This window comes from Leishmania braziliensis, chromosome 35 (assembly GCF_000002845.2).
Source record: "Leishmania braziliensis MHOM/BR/75/M2904 complete genome, chromosome 35".
Classification (NCBI taxonomy): domain Eukaryota; phylum Euglenozoa; class Kinetoplastea; order Trypanosomatida; family Trypanosomatidae; genus Leishmania; species Leishmania braziliensis.
Genome location: NC_009326.2, coordinates 836118 through 862899, shown reverse-complemented (window position 1 = coordinate 862899; position 26782 = coordinate 836118). Strand labels below are relative to the sequence as shown.

Genomic DNA, 26782 nt, shown 5'->3' with positions numbered 1-26782 from the left:
AGAGACACAGGTGGGCACATCGAGGCACGACATAACCTTGTGTGGGAGGCGGCGGCGCAGACAATACAGTGACCCAGTCGACAGAAGTTGAAATTGGGCGACGCGGCTGGCTCTCCATGGACAGTCGACGGGAAAGATGCCTTGGCGCGCATGGTTGACGAGTCCAAAGAAGCGCAAACGCAACAGGAAAGAAAAACAGATCTGAAGTTAGCCGCTACTCCGTTCGGCACCCACTGGCATGTCGGAGGCTCTTTATTGTAATCCGTCGATCTGTCGTTTGAGCATGAATGCTTTGCTGCGATGTACAAATTTGACTCAGTCGACGGTATGTTGGTGTGTTGCAAGCTGTCTCTCGCGCACACCATGATCCTCTAAACGTAGAAAGCAGTGCACCAAGTAGGGGTGCAGCTGTGTAGCAGATCAACAGCAGTGAGGAAACGGTAAAAGAGAAAGCAAAAAAAGGGGGCTGATAGCTCCTCGTCTGGATGTATGAGGTCTTTTTTTTCTTTAACAGCACACCTCAGAGGAAGGCGAAAGACATAGAACACTCCGTTGCACGGCTCACTGGGCCTGTATACTCAGCTCCCACCTCTGTAGGTACACCTCCAGGGCCGCGCCAATCCACGCATCAAGCGTCAGCTTCCCGCAACGTAAGGTGCGAAACGCCGCGAGTGCCGGCGGCGGCGGTAGTGCGAATTGGTCATCGCCTGAGCAGGAGCACACAAAGTGGCATCCCTTTGAACAGGCGTCCGCTGGGGTGGTAGCTGCACCAGTGGACACCGCCGACTGATCAGGGGGGCATGCGAGTCCGTAGCTCAGAAGAAAGAGCGCATGGTGAAGCCAGTAGTTGGGCTGCCAAGGGTTGTCGTGCGATGCTGCTGTGTCCCCCATGGTGGGTGGTGCTCTCCAAGGCGCCTCCGTTGCGCAACTGGGCAATGGGCAGCTTCCAAGTTGGGTTTGACTTTGCTGATGACCGGTGGAGTTGAAGCACCGCAGAATGTGTTGAACATAGAGGGCCATCGCCTTTGCCCCATCCAGCCCACGAACCGCCTGGATCGACACTCCAGAGGGGTGTGTGGCAGGGATCGGCGAAGGAAGCTGACGGGACAGCAACGTAGGGGAAAGCAAGGGAAAAGCAGGAGAAGTATGCGCCTGTTCTCGAGACGAAGGCAACGATATGCTCGACTTAGTCACCTTAGAATTGGCACCACTTTGTTTGGCAATAAAACCGTGCTGCACCTCTGAATATGTTGATGCTGCCGCTTCCGCTGGCAAACAGACCGCCCCGCCACGCCTTGTGGGCAGTGATGGTGATCCCCCTGCCAACTCCTCCTCCTCCTCCTCCGAATCGCTGGTTGAGTCCACCTCACTACCTGACGAGGCATCCAGCTGATTGCACAGGTGCAGGCGGGCCGTCGCGGCGACATTCGTCCAAAATGCCTGCAGAAGGCGTTGCGCCGTCGCTTTGGCACACGATGATGGCTGACCCACCGCGCCATTCACACGCATGGCAGCATTTCTCTCCGGTACAAGGCAGTGCCATAAGTCCTGCGCAACGGCGTCTTTTGGCTGACGGTCAACGCTCTCAGCCGCCGCTGCCCTGTGCGTGTTGGAGACAAATGGTGCACCGCTGTTGACCTCTGCTGTTGCTTCAGTGAGGACGCAACTGTAGGACTGAATAAGAGCTAGTATGCGTCGCACTACCGACTTGTTCTGCTGAACGACGCGCACTACAGTCTCCGCCAGTAGGGTGTTCACGGCATCGCCCTCCCCTGACGGCCCACTTTCGTCCTCAAGGCAATCACCATTCTCGGGCAAAGACACGCCAGCCGCTCCGCCCTGGCCGCAGCCTTCCTGCTGCGGCATGGGAGAGTGGAATAAAGAGCAGGACGCTGCCGCTGCAGACTGTGGCGCCGCACAACTATCACGTGATACGCTCTCATCATCTCTTCCAGGATCGCTCAAGTCTCTCTCGCCGCACCCCTCTCCTGATGGTGACATAACGGTCAGGACGCCTTGCTCCTGGAGATATCTAACGCAGCGCGTGTAGAGAAAAGCAGCCAATGGGTTTGTGGCGCTGAGTTGCTGATGCGATGTGCGGAACACATTGGCGATCTCGGCCGCCGTCTTCGTGCGTGCCAGCCGTGCCACTTCCTCACACGCGACGGCGCAACAGGACGCAGTCCCAAATGCCGAACTCGGCGCCCCTGGCGCAGGAGTTTTTGAAGCAGCGGCTGAGAAAGCGGCGTGATAATCTGTGGTGGCGGTGGGTTGTGGGGAAGACCAGCGCAGCTCTGCCACATCGGCAGCCTCGCAGTACATCTCTGCGGCTGACAGAGAGGACGGTGGCAGGATCGGCAGAGGATATGAAGTCATGGAAACTTCCAGCCCATCCTGGAGCGATTTCTCCGGCTGAAATGGCGATCGGCGCGCGAGCAGTGCAGTTAGCGTCGCCGTCTCCTTGTCTACCGCGCTCCTGCTGGAAAAATGGATGCGAGCACCGCACGACGAGCCCTCGGCACTGTCTCTCTCATCCATCTCGCCAGACACACCGAGCGGAGGGAGGAGCAGAGCAGGGGACTCGAGCACACCACGAAGCCACGCCATTGCAAACGTCGCGACATCAGCAGCACTGCCTGCCGGGGATGCTGCGGGGTGCGAGGCAGAAAGCACCGTCGTGGCGGCAATATCCGCTGCGAGGTCACGTGCGGCGGCGCTGAGAGCAGGAGAACCCACAGCAACGTCACGGAAGGCAGTGATAGGGTGCGGGTCAACAGTGGGGATGCAAGGAGCCGCAATGCCAACATCGGATGGCCCCGCCGACAGCTGCCGGGTCACAAGTTCGGCGGCCACCGGTAGAGCTGCCCGAAACTCAAGTAGTCGCCGCACCTGCACCAAAGACTCACGTCGAGCAGCCAAAGAAAACGGTATGTTCCTCTGGCGACTGTCCGCAAGACTCACGTCAATCACCCCGCCGAGGTCTGCGCCGACGGCATCGTCATCGCCCTCGGCGTCCGCAGTCACACAGTTAGCTCGAGAATCATCAATTTGCCGTAGCTGCTTCGCTTCAATGTACGCCACATTCACTGCGGTTGCCACCCGTGACAGGAATCCCAGAAGAGCGCGCGGTGACAGCTCCCGAATACAGCACCGGCGTACCTTTCCCGGCCCAAGGCCTTCAGAGAACTGCAGACGCACACGCACACGCTGCCACGTCAATGGAGGTATCCACTCCAGTCGAACCCACAGATTCCACAGCTCCTCTACTGGCCACACCCGCTCACTCCCATGAGCGCCAGTGTCGCCCGCGCTGCCCCCCTCAAGGGTGCTATCCTTGAAGAGCCCCTCCTCGGTGGTGCTCTGTTGTGGCGCGGCTACTCTGGAGGTACTCGAGACGTCAGCGCCAGAGGGTGATTCACATGACGCGACCAGCTTTGCCGCCTCCTTTTCCACCATGTGCTGCACAAGTGCGTCTTCGGCCAGTACGCACCGCCGCAGTGCACTGTAGAAGGCGTGGTGCGACGTTGTACTCCTTGTCCGCTTGCCCAGATATGGACTGAGAAAGCTACCCGTGATGTCAAAGTCAGCGGCGCAGCACCACTCGGAGAAGTAACAGCTGCGAAGCAGGAAGCCGCGCTCTAGTATCCGAAGCCGCACAGCAGGTAGCTCCGGTGGCGCAGTGTCGGTGCTGCCGCAGTCGCAGCTGCAAGCACGCAGAAAGACAGCGTCCTGTAACGGATGTGTGACGTGTGTAGTCAACCACTGTCTCTCGTCTGCCCCATCTCCTCTCCCCGTCGTCTTGTCACGGTGCCTCTTGCGCGACCCCAGCACTGAAGCCTGGCACGTGGCAAAAGATAACGGGTTGGTTAAACGGGCGTCATCATCTCCAGCGATGCGAAGCACGTGGGTGGGGGGATGGCGCGCTAGACGAAAGGATCGCACGCCGTCGCCATTAACAGAGACGAAATCAGCGGAGTTGTGTTGATACTTTTCGTCTACAAGCTTCGGAAAGGCGGAAATGGCTAGAGTTGCACTGTTCAGAGGCTCATCATTGTCGTTGTCCGCGGTCAGCAGAGGTACCACCCATACCTCCGTGAGTGTCAGCGGACTCGCTGTGGCGCAGGCCTCCGGCCTGAACGGACAACTACGCGTTGCAGCCGTAAAGCGCTCCTGCAACACGCGCCATAGACTCTGAGACACCTCAGCTTCCCTCTCGTCTGTCATGCCTCTGGTACTGCTACAGTGTGCATCGGAGAATGACGTCTGTTTCGGTTGGGCATGGCCATGTACAATGCGCACCGCATTCGGCCTCCTCGAGGCACACGCTGCCTTCGTGGCGGCCGACTCTGCGGGCTGCGGCGGTGCATTTTGTGTGCGCTCTGCCACGGGATGTTCCCATGAAATCGGCAAGTACATGCCGCCAACGTCGACACACAGCAGGTGATGTCTTGATGGAAAAGAGCTGTCTGCGACGCCATCAGGTGCAGCGCAGGCCGGAGAGCGCGTGGCACCGAAATCGGCAAACTCCGCATCTGAAGTGGTGTGTGGAACGCGGGCCCACAGAAGGGATAAGTGCCCAGTGCACTCGGCGCTGGAGACAGTGTCGACGCGCTGCTGACAGAAAAGCAAATTGTCTACATTGCCTGTAGCCGCCGTACTTGTGCGTGCCCTGACAGTCGTGTCGTTGACTTGATTGTCACGAGTTGCATGACCGATGGTGCATGAGGCCCTTGTATGCTGTTGAGGCACGTGTCTGTGACTCAGCAAATGTTTCCATTGCCGCAGCTCGACCGAAGCCATCTGATACTGTGCGGGCGAGAGATGCCTCAGCGAGTCTGGCATTTCAGACAGCAAGCTGCATGAGTCTGAAGCAGAAGCGAAAATCCACGTGTCGTGCTTGAATGCGCCTCGAGCGGCACCAACAGTGACACTTGTCCGTTCAGCATCCCCACTCTCTTCTCTGGGAAGCTCATCAGAGTAGTTCATCGATGTGGCCGGCCCTGCAAGAGCGGCGACAGCGCGACGCAGCGCAGTAACATCCGCAGCTGCTGCAAAGACCAGCATACACACCGGACGTATGCCTTCATCCGCGCACGTCGGCGGCGCGGACATCTTCGATAGTAAGGGGGAGGGGGGCTTGTGGGTTGACTTCCTCCTTCCCTTTTCTGCTCTCTCCACGCATACGCAAGCCGGAGGTGGTGGTCAGAGGTGCTGTCCCTTTGATTCTTTGTCGTTGGTGTAGCGCAGCAGGGACGCGTACACGAGGCTCGACGCCAATGTGAGGGAAGCAGTGAGCAGTCGTGCACTAGCGGAGGCGAGCAAAGTCAGAGAGTGGTAACGCAAGAGGGATGATCGTGTAAAACGACGGAAGACCGAGTGTGCCATCAAGCATGAGAGTCCCCCTTACTAACAGCACCGCCCAAGGATGATAACAGCGAGAAACGTTCAAAGAGCCGAGTCAACAACCCACTGAAACACGCTCGCGTGCTGTGTTGGCCACGTCCATCACCACTTGTCGCTCTCCCTCTCTTTCAAGGTTGTTGCTGTGCCTTACTAGAAATGTGAACACTTGAAGCAACAGGGAAAAAAAACGCGAACCCAAACGCACACGCCTGCCTTTCACCTTGCAGCAGCAGCAGCCACCTTTCCAATCTACTCGTATGCACTGGCCTCCTCCTCTCTCCTTCCCGCTGGGCGGCGGGCACAGGTTGTGAACATGCATGCACGTGTTCGTTTGTGTGTTCGGCAACGCGGCGGTCAGCTTGGTGGATGGCGCGAAGGGAGCCCCATGCGAATGTAAGTAGACAGGAGAGCGGGAGGAGCAAAGAGACCTCGATTCACGGGTCTGGTGTGCTACCAGCTTCGCCAGACTCCATGCCTCCTCGTGCCAAACCAGAGGGGGGAGCAGGTAAACTCAGACCAGCTGTCAAAAAAATGGTTTGAAGCGCATCACTCGCCATCCCCATGTTGTCCTGGGCCCCGGTAGAAGCGGCTTTCGAATCCACGATGTTACAGCAGCGTTGCCCATCTGCATGTCACTGTCCAGCTTGTGGACAATCCAGCGCGAGAGATGTGGCAGCGTCACCTTGCCAAACCCTTCGCGTATGTACGCCGGAACGTGATCGCTGCCGCGTTCACGATACTTGAAGTAGCCCCACGTATCCCATCCGTGTCCTTCGCAGTAACTGTCCGGCACCCCAAAGTACACGTACTCGCGCACCGAGCCTTGTTGTCGGATCTGCGATGTCGGGTCGTTGTTCATGATCATGTCAGAGAAGAGCACGATGCTCGGTTCGTACTTCTCCAGGGCGGCCTGATTCTTCATCTTGACGATCGGGTTCGGTTTGAACTCGGCCTGCTTGTTCTGCGGAATCACCAGCAGGTAGGGGTTCATGTTGGGGCTCTCGTGGGTATGAATGACCGGGACCGGCAGTTTCTTGGTCGCGTTTAGCAGCGCGCCAAACTTGCCTGTGCGCGCGCCAAGGAACAGGATTGGGGCGCTCTTGGCCTTCTCTTCTGTAATCAAGGCGTGTCGTTCGACCAGGTAGTTGGCCACGCTGTCAACGAGCTCTTGCGTGTACACGATGGACTGTGCTGTAACCATGCATAGATACGCGAGGGTGTTAAAGGGCTGGTAGTAGTTCCAGAAAAGGGAGTACCACTCCTCAAAGGTCAACGATGTCTCTTTCTCCACATTGCAGCGATCCAGCGGAAGTCGTGAGATATCCTCGAGCGAGGCAAATATGCCCTGCCGCCACCACAGCGGTTTACGCATCCCGAGCGCCTTCAGCAGCGTGTCGTACTTAGGTGCGTAGTGCGGGTAGAAGCAGCGCTCGAGTTCGGCGTAGTCGAGATTCTTAGCTTTCAGAAAGTTATTCCCGAGGAACTCGGCGTATAGCACCGCGATCGCCTGCAAATGGCCATCCTTGTCCCTCTTATCAGCTACTTGGAGACGTTCACGCAGGTTGTCGAAGCGGGTAGCCTCGAACTTCGGGTTGAGGCTGCCAGTGAGCTGGGTGAACTTCGCCTCGGCAGTTTTGCTGTGGAACCGATTCACCGGAGGCACCTCGAACGTGTAGCCGTTGAGTGTGCCAACTTTGTGGTAGATGTTGCTTGCCTCTTCGGAGGTGTACTGGATGCCGAGCATGGTCGGTGTGCCGAGCGTGTTCTTTGCCGCTCGGGTCGAGCTATCCCGCTCCCACTTTTGTTGTTCCTGTGGCCGGCATCGGCTGCTGCTGCTACCTGCGGCATCATCATTCCTGCTCCCTTCCAGCTTCCCTGTCGCCTCATCGGCATGACGACTTTTGTAGCCTAGACCGAACATCCTGCCTCTTTTGGGGGGTGTTCGCACGTGTGCAGTGTGTGGGTGTGTGCGTACCGATTGATGTACCCAAATGACCCCTGTGTTTTTTGCTTTTCGTCTCGCACCAGCGCAGATCACATCGCGTGAGCTTACCAAGTTGTTCGATACCACATGCGGCACCTCTTCGTGCGTGCGTAAATCGAGGGGAGAGTGGTGGATTCACCCAACTGCAAACCTCTCCAAACTGTTGAACACGAGCAGCACGCAAGAAGAGAAGGATACTGCGTGGGCTTCGGGCAATGATACGCAGGCGGCTACGCACAGAGAGAATGCCGTGATGGGCGGATTACACTGCATGTGATGGATGGGAACAGGAGAAGCATAGGAGGGAGTGGAAGAAGGAGCAATACAGAAAGCAAGAACACGAAAGACATGCATGGGCGTCAATCGCGTCCCTCACCCCTCTCCTCCTCCGACCTCACGGTGCATTCGTAGTAGGCGCTCGTAGGAGAGGACGAGGCTAGTGTGTGGCTGTACCCCATGAAGCACGCCACACCTTTCCGTTGCCTTTCGGTCTCACCTCTGCGCAGCAAAGGAAAAAAAACGCAGGGCACAGGAAGTGGGCGGGGGGGCGCCGACTCACGTGTTGGTGAAACGGAGAGACCTGCTGCTGTAGCTATCTTGCCTCTCTCTCTCTCCACATGGGTACATACGTGTACCAATCACTCTGGGGTAGGGAAAATCTCCGAGAACTCAAATTTTAATTATGTAATTGCTCTGGGGAAAAGTCCAGGAAAGGAGAGGAGAAAGAAAAGGGGGTCACAGTTGCCCGGACTTGATAACTCGCTGTGCGCTATGTTCTACCCCCCCCCCTCTCTCCCTTCTCGCTGCCTCCTTCCTACCACAATAATTCGGAATTACATAGGCATCCACTGGTACTGTCCAGAACCAGTACACACATAGAGCCACAATGACGACAGCGGCGGTACACGGAAAGACGTCCTGGTAAATTTGGAAAGAGAAAGAGAGCAAACCAAACACTACCAAAATCGATTCAAGCCCGCCATGTCTTTTCTATCTTCGTCGTCTCTGTCTGTCCCTTTCATGCTCAGCGAAGTTTCCTCTTCGTCCCTTGGCGCCCTCACCGGCAGGTTTGCTCAATAGAAGGGAAACAAGAACAAAGGAGGGAGGGAGACACTCCCTCGCACGTACACACCTGCATATCTCACGTCACCACCACACGATACCACCGGCATGTCAGGCACTACAAGCGAATGCTACAACGAACAGGGAAAAGGGGGGAAAGGTGGGCAGCATACGTACAAGAGGAGACACCATTACTTCCACACACCACTACCACACACTCCGAAACGGACACACACACACAGAGAGAGAGAGAGAGAGAGATGGGCAGAGGGGGACAGAACAAAGAACAAATGCCCACCATTTTACGCCACTTCCCATCAAAAAAGAGAAACGGGGGCCGCACGGAGGGGGAGGGGAAGGCGGGTATTTAAAAAGGCTGCACAAACCAGTCCTTGTCAGCGAGTCGCTCGGGAGTCCCCAATTTCGTTTCGCTGCGCTCGCGCCGCTTTCGCCCCACGAGGGAATTTCCTCTCCGAAGATCTACGCGCCGGCCCCTGTCTCTCTCGCGTGCACATCTACACATCGTAGCTGAAGGTCGGCACATGTGCACCAGAGTCACTGCTGTGATCGCTCTCGTCCTCCTCCCCTCTTTCCGACTCGCTCTCCACCGCGGGAAAAGACACTGCTGGTGCCACAACCTCCACGCCATTCCGCTCCGTCGCACTAACCGCCTCTATGACTGTCGAGGAGGATGCCGCTACGGCTGCCGCCGTTGCTGTCGGCTGCCACACAGAAAGGCCGTTGTTGCTGTGGATGAGCACCGACTGCAGCACCGGCGGCGACAGCTGCGCGCTGTTAGCACGCTTGCAGTACGGCGTACCAGGCAGGAACTCCACGATGTCGCGTCGCTGCGCAGTGTATGATGGTGAGCCCTTCAGGCGGCCTACGAGCAGCTTCAGTCCATGTTGCAACACCGTAGGAATGAGGTAAGGCGCCTTCATAGCACTGTCTGGTAATCCAAAGTCGCTGTTGGCGCTCTTCAGCGCGGCACTCAGCTTCTCGCTCTCGTTCGCCTTCACACGCTCTTCTACCTGCAGCTGCATGCACCGCAGCTGGGCGCACTGGATGCGGCGCAGCTGCAGAATCTGCTGCGCGGTGAGGGCGTCACACTGAAAGGTGCGGCGCACACCAGAGTGGCTAACAGCCATCAGGAACGATGGGGTGGCACCGCTGCACTGCATCGAGTAGTGGAGCTTGTAAGAGAAGACAAGCAGTACCAGCGCGAACAGGTCCGGCTCCACCTGCGAGGCGAACACAGCAAGCACTTTTCGCTGAATCGTCTGTAGAGAAAGCGGGACGCTGATCTTGTTGCGATCCCACGGGCAAACAGTCGGCACTGACTCGTCCTTGAGACACTTGAGCGGGAAGAACATACCGTGCCCCACAAATCCCTTTCTCTGCGCAACTGGGCCGTCCAGCTGCACCTGAATCGCTAGCTCTGTGTGCGACGCCACGAGCATGAGCACAAGGAGCTCAGCATTCTGGTTGAACTGAGCATTAAGCACGTCAATGTCCGTAACATCCGGGAACGGCAGCACCGAGCTCACCTGCTCCTTCATCTGCGAAAACAAATTCAGCGTGTCGACGACGCGAGTGCGACTCAGGCTGCGCTCCTGGCACCACTCTTCCTGTGCCTCCTCAGACAGCCCGTCGCGCTGCATGCTCATGTACTCCAGGATAACCTCCATGGAGCAGATCAAATCACTCTGCAGAAAACCGTGATACCGCTGCATAACACTCGACACGCGACGTACCATCGCCACACGCTCCATGCGGTCGTTGATGGTGTACGGTATGTGGAACGGCGACTTGGACGACTCAATGGCAGCCGCCAGCATGCTCAGCGTCGGGGTGCCGTACAGGAGGCCAAAGAAGACGTTTGTCGCAGCCGCGACAGACACCGGCGAGCGGGCCGCGATAACGCCGCGCAAGGTCATGAAGTAGCATTGCTGGAAAGCTGCTGCGTCGGCCTCTAGATTCGCGGCCTCGACAGAGTCCTCCTCGTCTCCAAAATCCTTGTCGCTACCCTCGCCACTCCTGTCGGGGCCCGCAGCCGTCTCCTTTGTCACCGAGAAACCCCTCACCGCTTCCGCCGGAGCAGTAGCAAGGGCCCCGGAGGCCGCCGCAAGCGCCTCCTCGATAAGGACATTCCAGGGCGAGTCCATGACGTGCGTCGTGCGCTGCCGGTCGAGCGACACCCGCTCCGCGTCCGCCATTGGGTCATCTTTGCGAATGATATGGCCGCCATCCTGTAGCAGGTGAAGGCTGTAAGCGAGAGCGCCTCGCTCTGGCTTCTCGTTGCATAACTGAAAGAAGGCGAACGGCTTTTGCGTGATAAGCAGGGAGTGGAGAACGACCTCGGTAAGAACAGCGTTCTTGATGCGATTATCCGACTCGCGCAGCGCCTTGTGGTGAGCGCGGCTGAGAAGACTAAAGTAGAAGCCCTGCTGCACACGCCCAACGCGGCCACGGCGCTGCTGCGCGTTTGACGTCGTCTCCCACAGCAACCGAAGGGGCGGGAAAGCGTAGCTTGTCTTCTCCTTCTCCGAGACCTGCGGCCGCTTGCCCGTTCCGGAGTCGATCACAAACACCACGTCCGGCAGAGTCAAGCTCACCTCGGCGATGTCCGTGGCGACGTAAACCTTCTTGCGCGTCACTGCGGGTCGCGCAAGAGCCTCCTGGATCAGGGATAATTCGACGTCGCGGTACCATGCGATAGGCTCCAGCGACTCTTCGAGGTTCTCTCGAATCCACGTCGTCATCAGCTCCACCTGCGTACGACCCGGCATGAACACCAGCACGCTGTCTTGGGTCGCCGTGTTCTTGGCTAGGTACTCAAGCAGCTGCTTGCACACTAGAATGAGCTGATACATTTGCTCCGATGTCACCATGTTGCTGCTATCCTGCGGCAAAATTGGTGCGGTGCGGATACCGGTGAGGCGCTCCAGATCCTCGATGAAGTACTCCTGCACAGGGTACATGATAGGGGAGCGGGCGTAGGTGCCGACCGTCAGGCCATCGAAGAAGCTCTGCCACTCCTCCACCTGCGCCGTCGCGCTGCACAGGATCAGTTTGAAGGCGCCTGGGTGCTTTTGCAGCCACAACTTCAGCATCAGCAGAATGACCTCCACATCCGGTGTGCGCTCGTGAAACTCGTCGACAATAATGTACGAAAGCGGCAACTTTTCCTTAAACTCATGCCACAAAAAATAGATCAAGAGCGAGTAGGTCGTGACGTACATGATCTTTGTCTCCCCAATGTCGCCAATATGCTCCCCGCGCACCGAGTAGCCTACACTCTCACCAAGTTCGGCCTCAAGCACCTCGGCGACGCGCTGGGCAAGGTTGATCGCTGCCGTGCGCCGCGGCTGCGCATTCACGACGAGCGCATCCGGGTGCGCCCTGTGCAGGGCGATGGGGATACGGGTGCTCTTGCCTGTGCCAGTGTCCGTGATGACAAACGTGACGTCGTGCGTCTCGATTAGGGAGAGGCACAGCGCCTCATCCAGCGTGCCAACCGTGCCCATCCGCGTCGCCTGCTGTGCCCGCAGGTCGTCCCCGATGTTCTCATTGTCGTTCTGCTGCGCGTACTCGTCCTGGAAGCGTTTTGCAACGACTGGGTCGATGCCGGTAACATGAGCGAGTGGAGTCGTTTTGTTATGGCGTGGCGGCATAGACAGCGGAGGAGGTTGCGGCTGGGGTAACTGTTGGAGGTGATCTTTCTTCGGTCCTCGATGGCTCCTGCCATGGTGGTCCTTCACATGCTGGTCTGCCACACGCAGTGGCGATGCGGCGTAGTAGTTCAGCGGTGCATACGGCTTCTGCATGGCCTGCGGCCGCTTCCTCATGGACGAGTCAATGAAATTCGCAGCCGCGGCCGTAGCCACTGTCGACTTGGGCGGTGGTGGATACGGCGCTGTGTGAACGTGAATGCTCATTTGCTGCAATGCTAGGCAAACATCGATGGGTTGGGATGTAGGGGGGGGAGCAGCAGCAGCGGAAGCTAAAGCTGCATCGGGGATCGGGGTCACGGTCGGGGTAATCGTAGTGGTTGGGACGACAACAGATGCGGCAACAGTAGTAGGGGGCGGTGAGGTTTGTGTAAGCCGAGACAGAGATGCCATGTTAGATGACATCGAAGCCGAAGCCGGCACTGATGATCGCATGATAGAGGTCTGCTGTGAAAGGGGCTGTGGCACCGGATACGGAAGGCGCTGAGAAGGAGAACTCCGCTGCTGCTGCGACGGCGGTGGGGACATGAGCGAGCCTGCAGGTTTGGGGACTGAGGTACTGAAGGGAGCGGCGGCTGACAGAGGCGTTGTACCTGATGTCGGATCGATAGGAGTCGTCTTACCAGCACGCTGTGACCGCGGTGGCGGAGGAACTATACCGGCGTGCGGCTGAGGCTTCGGAAGAAGAGTAGCACCTGTCCCTGCTGCAGGTGCGGCGGCTTCGTGAAGGGCCCCGCGGCTGCTCATCACGGGTGCTACTGGTGAGTGATGCGAGAGGGGCTGAGGAGATAGCGGCTGAGAAGCACAAAAAGTTCCCAGCGGCTTCGCGGCGACCGCGGAGCACGTCTTTGGGGATCGACTTTGCGGCTGCGCGAAAGCGGTGCCCGGTAGGGTTGGGTCTACACGGCGTGCCTGTGCCGAATGTGGAAGAGGGATACCAGAAGGCACGGCGTTCGCCCTCTGCGGTGGGGTCGACCGGGTAGAGGGCGCAGAGCGCGCTGAGGGGGCCGCTGCAACTGGAGAGGAGATGTTGGTGTGCGTGCTCGGGGGAAACACCGGCAGTCCACTCGGAACTGCCATGGGGACGTGACTCAGGGACGACGGCGGTTGGATGGATGACGCGCCGGTCGGTGCAGAAGCCACAAAACGTGCCTTGCAGCCAGTGAAACCCAGCGTCGCCCCTTGCGGACCTGGTGCTCCCATGGGCACTCGTGATGCTTGGTCTAGCTGCGCTACACCAGTCAGCTTGGGAGGAGGTTCAGATTTCATAGTTTGGCGAGGAGCCAAATACTCCATCGAAGATGGCAGTACGGCGGGAAAAGCGCTTCCGACTCTCGCGGACGGATTGCCACCTGCCGCTGGTACAAACGCATGAAGCCCAGAAGCCGCCGCCGGGTGAGGGGACGTTGTGTTTACAGTGACGGCTGGGGAACTGATCCCGGCAAGCAAGGCGGACAGAGGCACATCAGATCCTGCGCCACTCTGGTTCATCAGCCTGATAGACGCTCCATCGCTGATACGGCCCCGAGACGAAGTTTGGTCCCTTCTATTGGGGGACTGGGCAAGGCGCAGGGCAGCCAGGTTGTAGGTGATGGGGTTACGCGCCGGCGCGCCGCGGCCCCTGCCTTGTGCCTCAGCACGATTTGAACGGTGGTTGTTCATGATGCTAGAAGAATGAGAGACACAATGAAGCAGAACCGTGAAGAGAATAACACCTCAGGAAACGATACGAAAGAGAGACAGGGGTTGGTATGCAATCACCTAAACACGCCGAGACGCAACGAGGGTGCTCACAGAGAAACAGCACGGGCATACGCACTGCACAAGAGTGGTAAGCAGACTTCTTGATCAGCTAATCGTTTAGAGGTGTGGGTCGGCTTCTTTCCACTCATGCAGTCAGTACCACGGGCACCTACATGCAGGTACAAGTGTGTGTGTGTGTAGATGTAGGCAAGTGCAGGAACACTTGTCTCATGGCATGAGACACGATGGCGATATGGAAAACCAAAGACAAAAAAGAAGGTGAAAGGGGAACTAAAGGGATGTGATGAGTTGATGCGAAAAGAACCCCTTCGCCCCATTTTGATCGCGTAGAGAAAGACGGACAGAAGTAGGGGGTGGCAAAGGGGGGAAGAGGGGAGCACCCGCACAGATTCCCGCCGTTGCACAGACCCCACTAACACCTGAGGCGACATTGATAACAAGCACACGCTTACACTTCTCTTGTGTCCAGCAGCGGAGAGCACACGCCCTTGTGTGACCACAAAGAAAAATGGCGCGTCACAGCTGTGTCTGTTCGTGCGTTGGAGACGATTCGGTCTGTCTTCATGCCACCTCTTCATTCCATCATACGAAGACGTGAGCCCAGTGGCAGTTCGTTGATATCGAAGCCAAAAGAAATTTTCAGATAATTCAAAAGGTGATTAACAAGAAATTCCGCGTGGAGGCAGTAAAGACACGAGGTGGGGCGTTTTGCTTGCCCTCAACACCTCCTTTCCACCGCGAACAAGTCGTCCAACGCAAACCAATGCAACGACACCTCGCCTACCTCTGTCGCATCACAGCTGCACCCGGGTCGTCTCGCACGAGCCTTCCGACCGACGAATCGATCCATGCGTCTAACCGGCTCTTCTCATCCCTCCGTGTCCCCTTTTTTCAGATATGCGCGGCACGATCGGCGCCAGAGAGATCTGAGTGAGCGGCATGTCTTGATCCGAGAGGGCCGGGTTCAGGGTGCTGCTCGACAGCCAAGGGCGGTGGTGTCTGCCGCACGGGTAACAGCGAGTGGTTTAGGTACACACCGAATGAGCCCCAGGAGGAAGTAGTTCAGCTTCAGGTCAGGGTCTTCGGAGACCATGTGCTCTGCCAGTGTCTCATACTTCTCTCCCAATCGCTTCAAGCCGCTCCGTCCCATAATATGGCGTGGTGACCTTCCAAATGGAAGTCTGGAGAACTCGGCAGTGTAGATCGGAGTGCGTTCGTCAGACTTCCGGCATCAATGCCGTATCAGCCCACCCGGGCAGATGTGGGAGATGTCGTGCGCTTCGCACATATGCGCTGTGGCTGATCGGTACGCGGCACTCCGCGCCCTGTTCGACCATCGCCCGGGTGCTGCTGACCCTTGCACGCCTTGCTTGGATACCCTACACCATACCAGCTATGGTTGGTAGCACCGGCGCACAGTGCTCACATGTTTGCCTCCTGAACCTGTTTCGGGACGATGTTGTTGCGTGGGGAGATCACTGTCCTCATCTTCCATATCCGTCGATGTAGTTGGGGACGTGCCTCGATGGCTTGCCCGCATGTGCCGCGACCGGTGGAATATCGTTATAAGTCTGTGACAACAAAGGCATTTCACACTCTCCTCCATCCGCACACACCTTTGACAGTAGTGGAGGTACCAGGCTGAAGTGACCCATGGGTAAAAAGATGCTGGCGCACAAAGAGCTCACGCGCACTGCTATGGCTGTCGAGTCGTCAACAGGATCCGTAGTGAGCTGGTCCAAACGTGATCATGATTGCACGGCTCTTCGCTACAGCGCCAACACAGGTCCACCCCGTCGACATCAAAAGTTTGCGAACGTATTCGAGGATAGTCTGCAGATTTGTAGGTTCCCCACAGTGTGGGTACTGGGCCTCGATGCCACGTTGAGGTTGCTGGCATCGTCAAGGAGCTAAGACATAGCAAGAAAAAGAAAACACACCACACACGTGCGTGTTGGCGTACACCACCAACAAGGCACCTCTCTGCCTCCCACCCTACTCAACTTCTCCGCGGCATGAAGGTGCAAGAGGGGCGACAGAGAAATGGAAGCGATAGTATCCATCATTAGGGGCAAGAAAAGAGCACACATATAGAGAGAGGAGCACGGTGTGTATGCCCTCACCCTCTACTGATACTGTCATGCTGGCGTACTTCGTGATGAGGCGTACCTTTGGGTGTGTGTGTGGGGGAGGGAGGGGGGGGCGTTCCTGCAGGGAAGACCACACGTTTCACACTGCCGACACCTCCTGGTCAAAGGCATTCGTCACTCGAAGAATGTTGTCCTTCGCCTGCTCTGCTGTCGCGCCTTTAGCCACCATCCAACAGAGCATGCAGAACTGCTTCGGCGGCGGTGTCACGATCTGACCCACTTCCGCCGAGATGAAGAAGGAGACGAGCGAAACGTCCTCTACCGGGGCGCGCGCCTTAACCAGCACGCCAGCCTGAGTCGGATACATATTTGTAGACGCCGCCCAGCACTGTGGAGGAAAGAAGCCCAGAGACGGGCCGCCGAGCAGTGACCACATCGCTGAACATACAGTGGTACTCGGGATATGTGCATCCAGCTCTGCCTCGGAAAGGCACGGTGGAGTTACCTTCTGCCATGGCGTCTGCGCCGCAGATTTTTCTTGCTGGCTGGCTAGCAGCTCTGGAAACAAGCTCGCGAGTTGCTCTTCAATAGGCATCTGCAACGCACAGCGCACCAACGCCTCACCCAGGTTTAGCCCACGATACACCGTTTGCAGCATCGCACTTGTCTCCGCGCTTCCAGGCCGACAGTTCACCTCAATCACATAGGCTCGCTGGCGTGCTGGATCGTACTTGGCTTCAAAGTGGATAACGCCGTGCAAGCGCGCTCCATGCGCACGGACGTATGAGTCGAGCAAGTCTCGCATGGCGCACTGAGCACGGTACCCCAGTGACGACGGGCAGAGCCCGCCAACCTCAGCGAAGTACGGCAGAGAAGGCGCAAAGTTGTCTGAGATGGAGCAGAAGCGCACGACCCCGTGCTCAATGATGCAGTCCAAGTCAACCTCCTGCCCCTCAATGAAATCCTCCACGAGTATTTGCACAGGAGAAGTGACGCCTTTGCGCACAGCTCCAGCCAACTTCCTGTTAGTGAGGGCGGCAAAATGCTTCGTGTCGGGATGATTCGCAAGCGTCGTCCACATGTGCCACACAAACGCCACCGCCGCGTCCAGAGTTGTGCACAAGCGAACCAACAGACTTCCAGCCCCTGGACTGGGTTTTAGTACTATTGGAAACGTAAACGCAGAGGCCTCCATTGTCATTGAAACAGCCTTGGTCAGCGCCGGCTGAGTCTTCTCGAACGCCATTGACAGCGCATCGGCGTCACGGGCAAGGTTGCTCATCTCCCCTAATGTCGGAAGCAGCATCTCTACGGGAAGCGGCCTCGACTTCGGCGACGAGATACCATGCTCGCTGCAGAAGCCGCGAAAAGAGTGCTTCAAGTTGTTCTGTAGCAATGCAGCATCTGGCAGAGGGACCGGGGTGAGATTCAGCCGGTCGGCGAGTACCACCGCCTGGTGAACACCATATTCGTCAAAGGACACAACCGCGTCAGGGACAAGCCTATGCGATGCCAAGAAAGCTGACAAGGCAAGGTATACCCCCTCCACATCGTCTGTGTCGTGCTGCAGCCAGTACTGAAAGATGCCGTCAAACACGGGGGATGGCGTACAGGGGTGCACCAACACCAGCGTTAAGCCGAGCGAGCGGAGGCGACGGTATAGCGGCAGACGGGATCCGCTGCTTGTACAGATGAAGACAACTACCTTTCCATCCATTCCCTCCAAAACAGTCGCTATCGTTTTCTGGGTGAATATGTGTGGCTGGGTGCGCTCCTCCCTATATAGAAATAGGAGAGGCACTCAGCGAGATATGAAGTTAAGGAAGTTGTGGCCTTCCATTGGCGGCGTGTAAAACCACAAAGGCAATCGAATGGCACTTGACCTTATAGGGGGGGGGGAGGTGGTGGTTGGTGGGACGTGGTGTTGGATCTGGGAAATTTGACCGATAGCTGAATCGGTGTTCGTGTATCCGTGGAAAAGGAATCCTGAGTGAGCGCGTGTGTCTCGGAAACCCACTCCTCACTTCCACTTGTGATGTGTGACCGTCTGTGTACCATAATGTTTCCCGATGGAAATTATGGCCACAGGTCGGCAAATATGTACTCCTGCATCTGTTTCTATGGATTATTCCTTTACCTTTGTCCCTTTATCTCTTCTCCAAATGTATATAGTAATCACACTAAGTGGAGTTCATGCGGCCAGCGACGGAAAAACGACTACATATTCAGAAACGTTTCTCCAGGCACATACTCGAATCTCTGCGACAAAAGCGCACGGTTTCCCTTTCCTCCGACTCACCTACATCGGAAATGTCCGACAAACGACTAACCGAGAAAGAGCTGGATGAGTACCTCGAATTATTCGTCGCAGAGGAGGCTACAAAGATGACGGCAGAACTCACAAGAAAATTATACCGCGAAGGCGGTATGACAGATGCCGATTTTCATTTCGCCTGTAAGGGTATGACAAAATCACTACTGAGGAGTGTTGGCGCAGCAGGTCCCACAACAAAAAATATCAAGAAGGAAGTGATGGACGCCCAGAAGTTGTTCGCAAACAAAGAAATCCAACAAGTGTTGGACATGGAAGAAAGGTGGGAAGAAATTTGGGATAACATAGAAGCCTCAAAAAACCCACTGGAGGGATACAAAGTCAAAATGGAGGCAGCAATCGTAGCGAAACAAATGACACCCGTTATTGCCATCACTACCGCGACTCTGCTGGGTTTGACGGGACCACGGGCACAAAAAGCCACCGCCGACCAACGTATTGCAGCATGGTTGGCCATGTTTGTGGACGAGCCCATGACGTCACGTTTACTCGCATACAACACGCAAATCGCACAAACCAGTGCAGGAGGAATGCGGCAATGGAGAAAAGTTTTGACACGGGTCCAAGTGCCTTTGGTTCCCGAAACGGACAGGTTAGAGCACCTCAACCGCATCACTTTCGAAAAGGCCAAGAACAGTTGAGGGCAGCGGAGTGCACCGAAAACATCCGTGTGATACCTACCGGGCTCCGAAAAGAGACGGGTCAGATATCCTAGAAGGAGGCGCGCCATACGCGCCAATTCTCGGAGCCGACGGGACACAGATCGGAGCACTGGACATGGCAGGATTCGAAGCACTCTCGGGACTCACTGAAGAAAACCTACTAAAAATGAAAGACTTGCTTTCACAATGCCTGAAAGAACAAAAATTCGGACAGCGGATTCCGAGGAATAGCCAGAGCCAGCACGATTACCAAAATTCAAACGACTATACCTATGGTCCGGCAAAACACAACGGAAGAGGCACAGGCCAACGAAACGGTTACCGAGGAAACGCCGGAGACAACCGACGTAAGTTTTACCGCGGAGGCGAGGCACAGGACGGGTCAAAAAACTAACGCCCGACGGAGCCACAGCCGACGTTTCGCAGGAGGCCACCGCACACAAGAGGCAAACCACATTCGGTATCGCAAGGTCATTTGCAAAAGAAATGTGGGGCGGTGACATGCGCGAGGGGAAAACATCGAATATCGAACTCGATGTGATCTACAAAGCGTACCTCCCTAAGAAACGGATCGTTCCGTCGGACACGATGGTGCACCTTGATTGGAAACGCGCGCAGCAACTCAAGGCAAAGGTGCACCGTCACGGCGTGGTGTATTTCCCCATCTTCATTATGAAGCACTGGATCGCAGGGCTTTTGGAGAAAGGAACGCGGGACTCAGCAGAAATACAGCTGAGAATCCTCGACTCCGCACCTTCTCCCATAGTGGAAGAAAAACTGCGTAAGCACTTTCATATGGTCTGGCCAGCTTTGCGTTTGGTGAATGAATTTTCACCACGTCAGGAACGCTATAGCGACGACTGCGGTTTGTACATGTCTGCCGTATTTTTCGGCGCTCATCTGGACATACAAATCGACCATAGCCACGACATGGCAAAGTGCATGCGGCGCCTGCTGTACGCGGCGTCGAAACACCACCCGCCACGCGAATATTTCCTCGAGAAAATGAGGAAAATTCTGACAAACCGCCCGGTGTCACGGAAAGATTTCTTTTACAACGAAATCGAGCACAAGCCGTGGTTGAAGAAAACCACGGTGAACCGTGAGGACACTTTTCACTTGGGTGGTGGCGAAAGGCGCGCAACGAAATCCACGAACCCGAAACGGGATTCCAGGCGCGCAAACCAGCCGAAAGCACGTGCTCCAAAGCCACCTCCTCGGCAAAAGAAAAGGGAGGAAACGGTGCGCACAAAGATGGACCGGGCTGAGCGCACAAAGCGCAAGCCACAGACGCCTGTACCCGCGTCAAAAGCACCTTCCCGTAAACGTCCGGAGAGATCCGCAATGGATGCCCCACTCCCACGGCGAAAGGCCGCGAGGAAAAGTGACAGGAGAACACCCGCGAGTTCCTCAGGTAGATCCGCAACAGGTAGGAATGGAAACAAAACACGCTCTCTAAACTCGAGCGAATTTCCATCCGAGGATGAGGATCTGCCGGTGATCGACCTCCCGTGGAGGAAGAAAAACTCCGTCACACGTACGCCTGAGCATGCGCCAAACGACGCCACGGTGAGCTCAGAAGGCATTATCCCGACGAACGTGTCACCACACGTTCAGCATGGGAAATGCATTTCTGAGTGGACAGAAATCACCCTCGCGGAGGCGAACAAACATGCCAGAAAGGTGTACGAAGCAGTCCTGGATCACCTGTGGGCTGCGACGGCTCTGGCGCGAGTCGGCGATGGTGTGGCACACGGTCTGACCGACACAGCGGTGGGACAGCAACGCGTGAGGCACAAGCTGACACCACTGCAGCCTTACAGCGTCCAAGAGATGCTGAAGCTTCTCCGAAAAAACATCCACATGGTCGATGCCTCGCCGACCGACCCGAATGGGGTGACCTTTCGAGAAGAAAACCGAAGCGAGGAGGTGACCCTCGACTCCTCAATCGACGAACTGTACCTTGTCCGTGGACCGTCGTTACCGACATTATACGACGTGATTAAAGGATACAGGTTTCTGCTTGGCGCATGTCTCCGTGAGGCGCCGGAAGATATGAATGGCGTGCGCTATCCGAGTCATTACGTTCTCACAAAGGACGCCTCGGAGGCAACGGTGGGAGTCTACGTTCCAGCGACGTGGACGCACTACCAATCGTCGAAGAGACAGCGTGCCCCACGTCACGCGTTACGATACATTCCTCTTCCGCGAAGTGCGGCATCAGAGGCACACCAGGATCCGTCCGATAGTCAACGGCCGCGCCTGGTGAAGAGAAAAAGATGGCCAGGCGACGGCGCCGGAAGGGACCCGCTCCAAGAGGACGAGGAGGACGGCGCGACGTACAGGACTCCAGGAAACCAGAAAGGTGATGGATATGCGGACGTCGACGCGAACATCTCGACAGAGGCAATGCGCGCTCTCGAAAGCCTCCGCTCCAATCCTTTAAACATGCAGGGCAGGCCTCTTTCGCAAAAAGAAGAGGCAGAGGTCTGCCCGAGAAACTGGTTCCTCTTCGCCGCGAAACCGCCACACATCTCACAGCTGGCATGGAGTCTTGTGCGGCCCGACACTCGCGCACACCACTTGCGATGGTTGACGCGAATCAAGTCGATGAACTCGGAACAGATGCTCATGCGCTTTCCGGCGGCATGCATCGACTTGATTCTGTCGACCGCAAGGGCCCGCAAATGGAAGTGGGCAACCACCGCGAAGGCCTTTGCCGCGGTGGCGGGTGCGCTGCGAGACCTGCCGCTCTACTCGACGCAGGCGCGGGGTATTCGCCTTCAGGACGATCCCGAGTGGCGAAGCGCTTTTGGCACGGTGCAGCGCTACATGAAGGAGTCGGTGCCGGATGCGCCTCCCTTCGTTTCGCGTCAACAGGTCGAGAGGATCTCCAAACGGCTCCGGTTAGGCCATCCACGCGCCGCGCTGTTCCTCGCCATGATGTGGGGATTCGCAGCGCGAGCGTGCGACATTTCCACGCTGCGAGCGAAGGACGTGACGCTTTTCCCGGGAACATCGACGGATACATACGTGAAGGTCACGCTGACGATCCGCAAGGGAAAGGGTGCCAAAACACGTGGCCCGTACCCGGTCCCGTCGATGCTGACGAGGGACCTCGCAGCGACACTGCAGGAGATGCTGGTCCAGAAGAAACCATCCGAGGAGCTCTTTGCACCACACGTGGAGGAGCTGCGGGCACTGATCGCCCAGGAGGTGCGAACAGAGATGCGAGGTGCACAGCTGCCCTCGATCCGGAAAGGCGCGCTCCGTTGTATGGCGGAAGCGGGTGTCCCGTTGAAGGACCTGATGATGATTTCCGGGCACGCGAAGCAGGCCACGCTGCTGCGCTATCTTGGGTATGGCCAGCAGCCTACGGTGGAGGCCGAGACCGCAAGGGACAACGCCGGAAGAGCGCTATTCCAGACCCTCTAGAGGCGGCGGCATCCGTGTTCCGTTTCCGATCGCAAGAGTCATCGTGTGCGAATCTCGGAATCGCACCACAGGAGGTGGCGGCCATGGTGGACCAGATGTCCGGTTTCATCCAAGTGCTGACGGAGCGACCGGCACTCGTGAAGCAGTGGCCGCTGCACCTGAAACGGAACACACCACTGGACATGGATACCGTGCTCGCGATGCCGACAAAACGCGCCTCAACGAAGCGGTTTCTCCAGCGAATCCAGTGCTTTCTGGATCCCTCCTTCTACGATGGGTTGCGGACGTCGAGGACCATCAAAAAGTGCGTGCTCACAACGGCGGAGATCCAACAGGCGGTCGAGATGGGCAAGTTCGAACCGTGCCCGATCAGCGACATCGGCGCCCAGGTGCAATTGCCAGAGGGCATGCACGGCGTGAACGTCTTCACGGTGCCGGAGCTGAAGGGACGACGACGCCTCATCACGGAGCCCCTGCTGAACCGCGTGATTCCCAAACATCACGTCCCGCGCGTCCACTACGACACGCGCCTCGGAAGACGACAGCGGCTGCGATACGCCCGTTACATGCTACAGATCGACTTCGAAGCTTATTACGACGCTATCCCGATCGCGGCGACACTCCGTAACAAGTTCGTTTTTCGAGCCAGGCATGACGGGCGATACTACCGTCTTCGTACTCTCCCGACCGGTGCGCGGTGGAGCGTTGCCGTCGGCCAGGCGGTGACGTGGACGATTGTGGACATCGACACGCCCGTCACCATCACCACGCTCATCGACAACATTCTCGTGGCCGCACGCGAAGGTCAGGAGCGTGAGTTTGTGCTCGCGGTGCGCACGATCGTCGCACGCATCAAGGCGGCGAACCTGATGACGTCACCCAACCGGGACGAGCTGGAGGCGATGTCGGACGAGGAAACCCTGCAGCTGGCGAGTGCCAACACCGTTTTCCTCGGCGAGGAATACACATGGAATGGCCGTGAGCGTCTGATCCGCAACTCGGTGAAGACGGTGGCGAAGCTGAAGCTTGCGCTCCAAAAGACCAGCCACACCATACGCAGTCTGGCCTCGCTGATCTCGCTGATCTTCTTCGCGCTCCACACCACGCAAATGAACCCCGCACGGGCATTCAAGCTGCTGAGAGCCTACCGAGGCATATACCGGCTGACGTTCCGCGGGTACGACTGGGATGACGCGGTGCCGTACATCGACTCCTCCGTGGCGCGATCGCTGCAGGAGATCGGCGGCGCACTGGTGCAGAATCCGTGGTGGAAAATCTCGGACGAGAGACACCCAACGACGGATGAAGCGACCTATGACGCGGTGGCCTTCACCGACGCGTCGCTGGAGGGCTGGGGTGCTGTGCTTCACCTCCGCGACGCGGGCGCCACAGAAATGTGGACCTATCGGCAGCGCTGGACCGAGGACCTGGAACGGCAACTCGGCGGCGACGACGGCGAGGCGGAACGCGTCCTCGAAAAACTGCGCCAGTACCAGCTGCGTCGCCGCGTCCGGTCGGGTGGCCGGTTCGAGGACCCAGACCTGCAGGCGGACCGCTTCCAGGCGCGGTACTCGGCACACGCGGAACCACGCGCGGCTCAACTAATGCTGCGACACCTGGTGGAGCACCACAGGGTGCCCAACGGAGCGCGAATCGCGCTTGCCACGGACCACCGTGCGATTGTCATTGCGCAGAAACACCTGAACGGTTTCGGCGGCATTGGCAGAGGCTACGCCTTGAACAAACTTTTCGAGTACACCTACGACCTCTGGTACAACAGAGGGATCGACGTAGTCTTTTTCTACGTCGAGGGTGCGCGGAATCCGGCGGACGCCTACTCGCGACACTTCGGGGTGGACGCGACAGGGTCGCTGGAGGTTCACCGGGTTGAACCGTTTGGCGTGCCGTTCCTCCGGCACATGTGGTGTCCGCTATGTGAAGAGCGGCGCCGCGAGGAGGGCGGCGAGATATGATCGTCACCAGGAGCATCCGAGGGGAGCCGGAACCTGACGGCCGACTCTCCAGAGGACGGTGCGACGACATCGCCCACAAGTTATGGATGGCTAACCGCGTTCTATGGGGGGGAGGCTTCCCCGGTACCGGTGCCAAGCCATAAGAAAAAGCACACGAAAGAAGTCCAAGACGACTTGATGTGCTCCTCACGCGACTGAACGCGGTAGAGGAGGCCGGCGGCATAATCATGACGCGGCGCCGCGGTCGTGGTTGCGTGCCTGCCTTGCCGCTTCCCAATGGGGTCGCGAAGATTAGTTCCATACCCATCTGCCTTCCACAAATCTTTCTCCCTTCTCGCCCTCTGTTGTCTTCAAGAAATTATATCTTCGCGAGCACCCTATCACACAGGACGGTGGCATTCCATTGGCGGCGTGTAAAACCACAAAGGCAATCGAATGGCACTTGACCTTATAGTTGGCAGGGTTAATTTGTCTGGGCAAAAGAACTGGAAGGGGGATGGGGGTGGTTGGTGGGATGTGGTGATGGATTTGCGAAATATACAGGCTGGGTGCCATAATGTTTCCCGATTGGAAATTATGGCCACAGGTCGGATATGTGTTTCTGTTATGAATGATTACTTTCTATTGTCCCTTTATTTCTTCTCTAATGTGTTATTCATAAATGAAGTAATCCACTCTAAGTGTTGATGCGGCCCGCGACGAAAAAACGCCCACCCACCCAACCCTAGACACGAATTTCTCGGATGTCCGGAACGGACCGGAAGGCCACAGAACGGCGGACCGGTTTCCTTCCGCGGATGCGGGGTGTGTACTCCGGGAACCGTGGGAAGGTGAGGGCGTCGACTGTGGCGTGGACGAACCGCATGTAGATGGTGAGTGAAAAATTTTCGGGTTGAAAAATTTCCTTTAAATGAACCGCTTTCTGTTCAGGTAATATTTTGCAAGATGATGAATTTCTCGTTTCAACAAAGTTTCAAAGTTTCCTTTCAAACAGATTCTCTTAACCCGTGAGCGTGGTTTCCTTTCTTTATACCTTCTTCCTGATGGGGCGCGCCCATCATCCACCCAGTTCCGCTTTCCTTTTCAGCCCACCCTGTTTTTCTACTATTGTGCGTTTGTAGTTTCCTCTGCGACATGGGTCCCCGGTTGTTCCCAACGATCCCTTCGGGTTCTGTAGCTTCCGTTTTTTTTGTAGATTTGGCGACCGCAGCGCCGCCGGGATTCGTGTACGTGCGTCCCTGCGTGCGCCGCTGGAGCTAGCGCTGGTAGCTTGATTGTTTTTTCGGTGGCTGACCGACTCGTTTCCTTTCTTCTGGCGACTCCCCGCATGTCCGTTTGGCATGCCGCCCTCTGACCGTAATGAATGGGCACCCGGTGGGGGAGGCTTCCCCGGTACCGGTGCCAAGCCATAAGAAAAAGCACACGAAAGAAGTCCAAGACGACTTGATGTGCTCCTCACGCGACTGAACGCGGTAGAGGAGGCCGGCGGCATAATCATGACGCGGCGCCGCGGTCGTGGTTGCGTGCCTGCCTTGCCGCTTCCCAATGGGGTCGCGAAGATTAGTTCCATACCCATCTGCCTTCCACAAATCTTTCTCCCTTCTCGCCCTCTGTTGTCTTCAAGAAATTATATCTTCGCGAGCACCCTATCACACAGGACGGTGGCATTAGGGTTCCATTGGCGGCGTGTAAAACCACAAAGGCAATCGAATGGCACTTGACCTTATAGGGGGGGGGGTGGTGGTTGGTGGGATGTGGTGTTGGATCTGTTTTGACCGATAGCTGAATCGGTTTCTTGTATCCGTGGAAAAGGAATCCTGAGTGAGTGTGTGTGTCTCGGAAACCGACTCCTCACTTCCATTTGTGATGTGTGACCGTCTGTGTACCATAATGTTTCCCGATTGGAAATTATGGCCACAGGTCGGCAAATATGTACTTGCATCTGTTTCTATGGATTCTTACTTTACTGTTGTCCCTCTATCTCTTCTCCAAATGTATATAGTAATCACACTAAGTGGAGTTCATGCGGCCAGCGACGGAAAAACGACTACATATTCAGAAACGTTTCTCCAGACACATACTCGAATCTCTGCGACAAAAGCGCACGGTTTCCCTTTCCTCCGACTCACCTACATCGGAAATGTCCGACAAACGACTAACCGAGAAAGAGCTGGATGAGTACCTCGAATTATTCGTCGCAGAGGAGGCTACAAAGATGACGGCAGAACTCACAAGAAAATTATACCGCGAAGGCGGTATGACAGATGCCGATTTTCATTTCGCCTGTAAGGGTATGACAAAATCACTACTGAGGAGTGTGGCGCAGCAATCCCACACCGGTCGCGG

The 26782-nt window shown here is 56.9% G+C and overlaps 5 protein-coding genes across 5 annotated transcripts; 1 reads left to right on the top strand and 4 right to left on the bottom strand.

The window, feature by feature from the left end:
- Nucleotides 1–561: 561 nt before the first annotated feature.
- LBRM_34_2240 (conserved hypothetical protein) lies at nt 562–5064 on the bottom strand (the record flags this gene model as incomplete). The annotated part of the gene is made up of 1 exon (XM_001568283.1): nt 562–5064. One exon carries the CDS (start codon nt 5062–5064, stop codon nt 562–564), a length of 4503 nt encoding a protein of 1500 aa, XP_001568333.1.
- Nucleotides 5065–5926: 862 nt separating this feature from the next.
- On the bottom strand, nt 5927–7324 carry LBRM_34_2230 (conserved hypothetical protein; the record flags this gene model as incomplete). The annotated part of the gene is made up of 1 exon (XM_001568282.1): nt 5927–7324. One exon carries the CDS (start codon nt 7322–7324, stop codon nt 5927–5929), a length of 1398 nt encoding a protein of 465 aa, XP_001568332.1.
- A 1640-nt stretch (nt 7325–8964) lies between these two features.
- LBRM_34_2220 (ATP-dependent RNA helicase-like protein) lies at nt 8965–12387 on the bottom strand (the record flags this gene model as incomplete). Its single annotated transcript, XM_001568281.1, has 1 exon — nt 8965–12387. The coding sequence occupies one exon, from the start codon at nt 12385–12387 to the stop codon at nt 8965–8967; it is 3423 nt and encodes a 1140-aa protein (XP_001568331.1).
- Nucleotides 12388–16173: 3786 nt separating this feature from the next.
- Nucleotides 16174–17751, bottom strand: LBRM_34_2210 (conserved hypothetical protein; the record flags this gene model as incomplete). The annotated part of the gene is made up of 1 exon (XM_001568280.1): nt 16174–17751. The coding sequence occupies one exon, from the start codon at nt 17749–17751 to the stop codon at nt 16174–16176; it is 1578 nt and encodes a 525-aa protein (XP_001568330.1).
- Nucleotides 17752–19514: 1763 nt separating this feature from the next.
- On the top strand, nt 19515–24436 carry LBRM_34_2200 (TATE DNA transposons; the record flags this gene model as incomplete). The annotated part of the gene is given in 2 exon segments (XM_001568279.1): nt 19515–22211; nt 22214–24436. Coding segments are annotated over 2 exon segments (4920 nt in total).
- Nucleotides 24437–26782: the final 2346 nt, after the last annotated feature.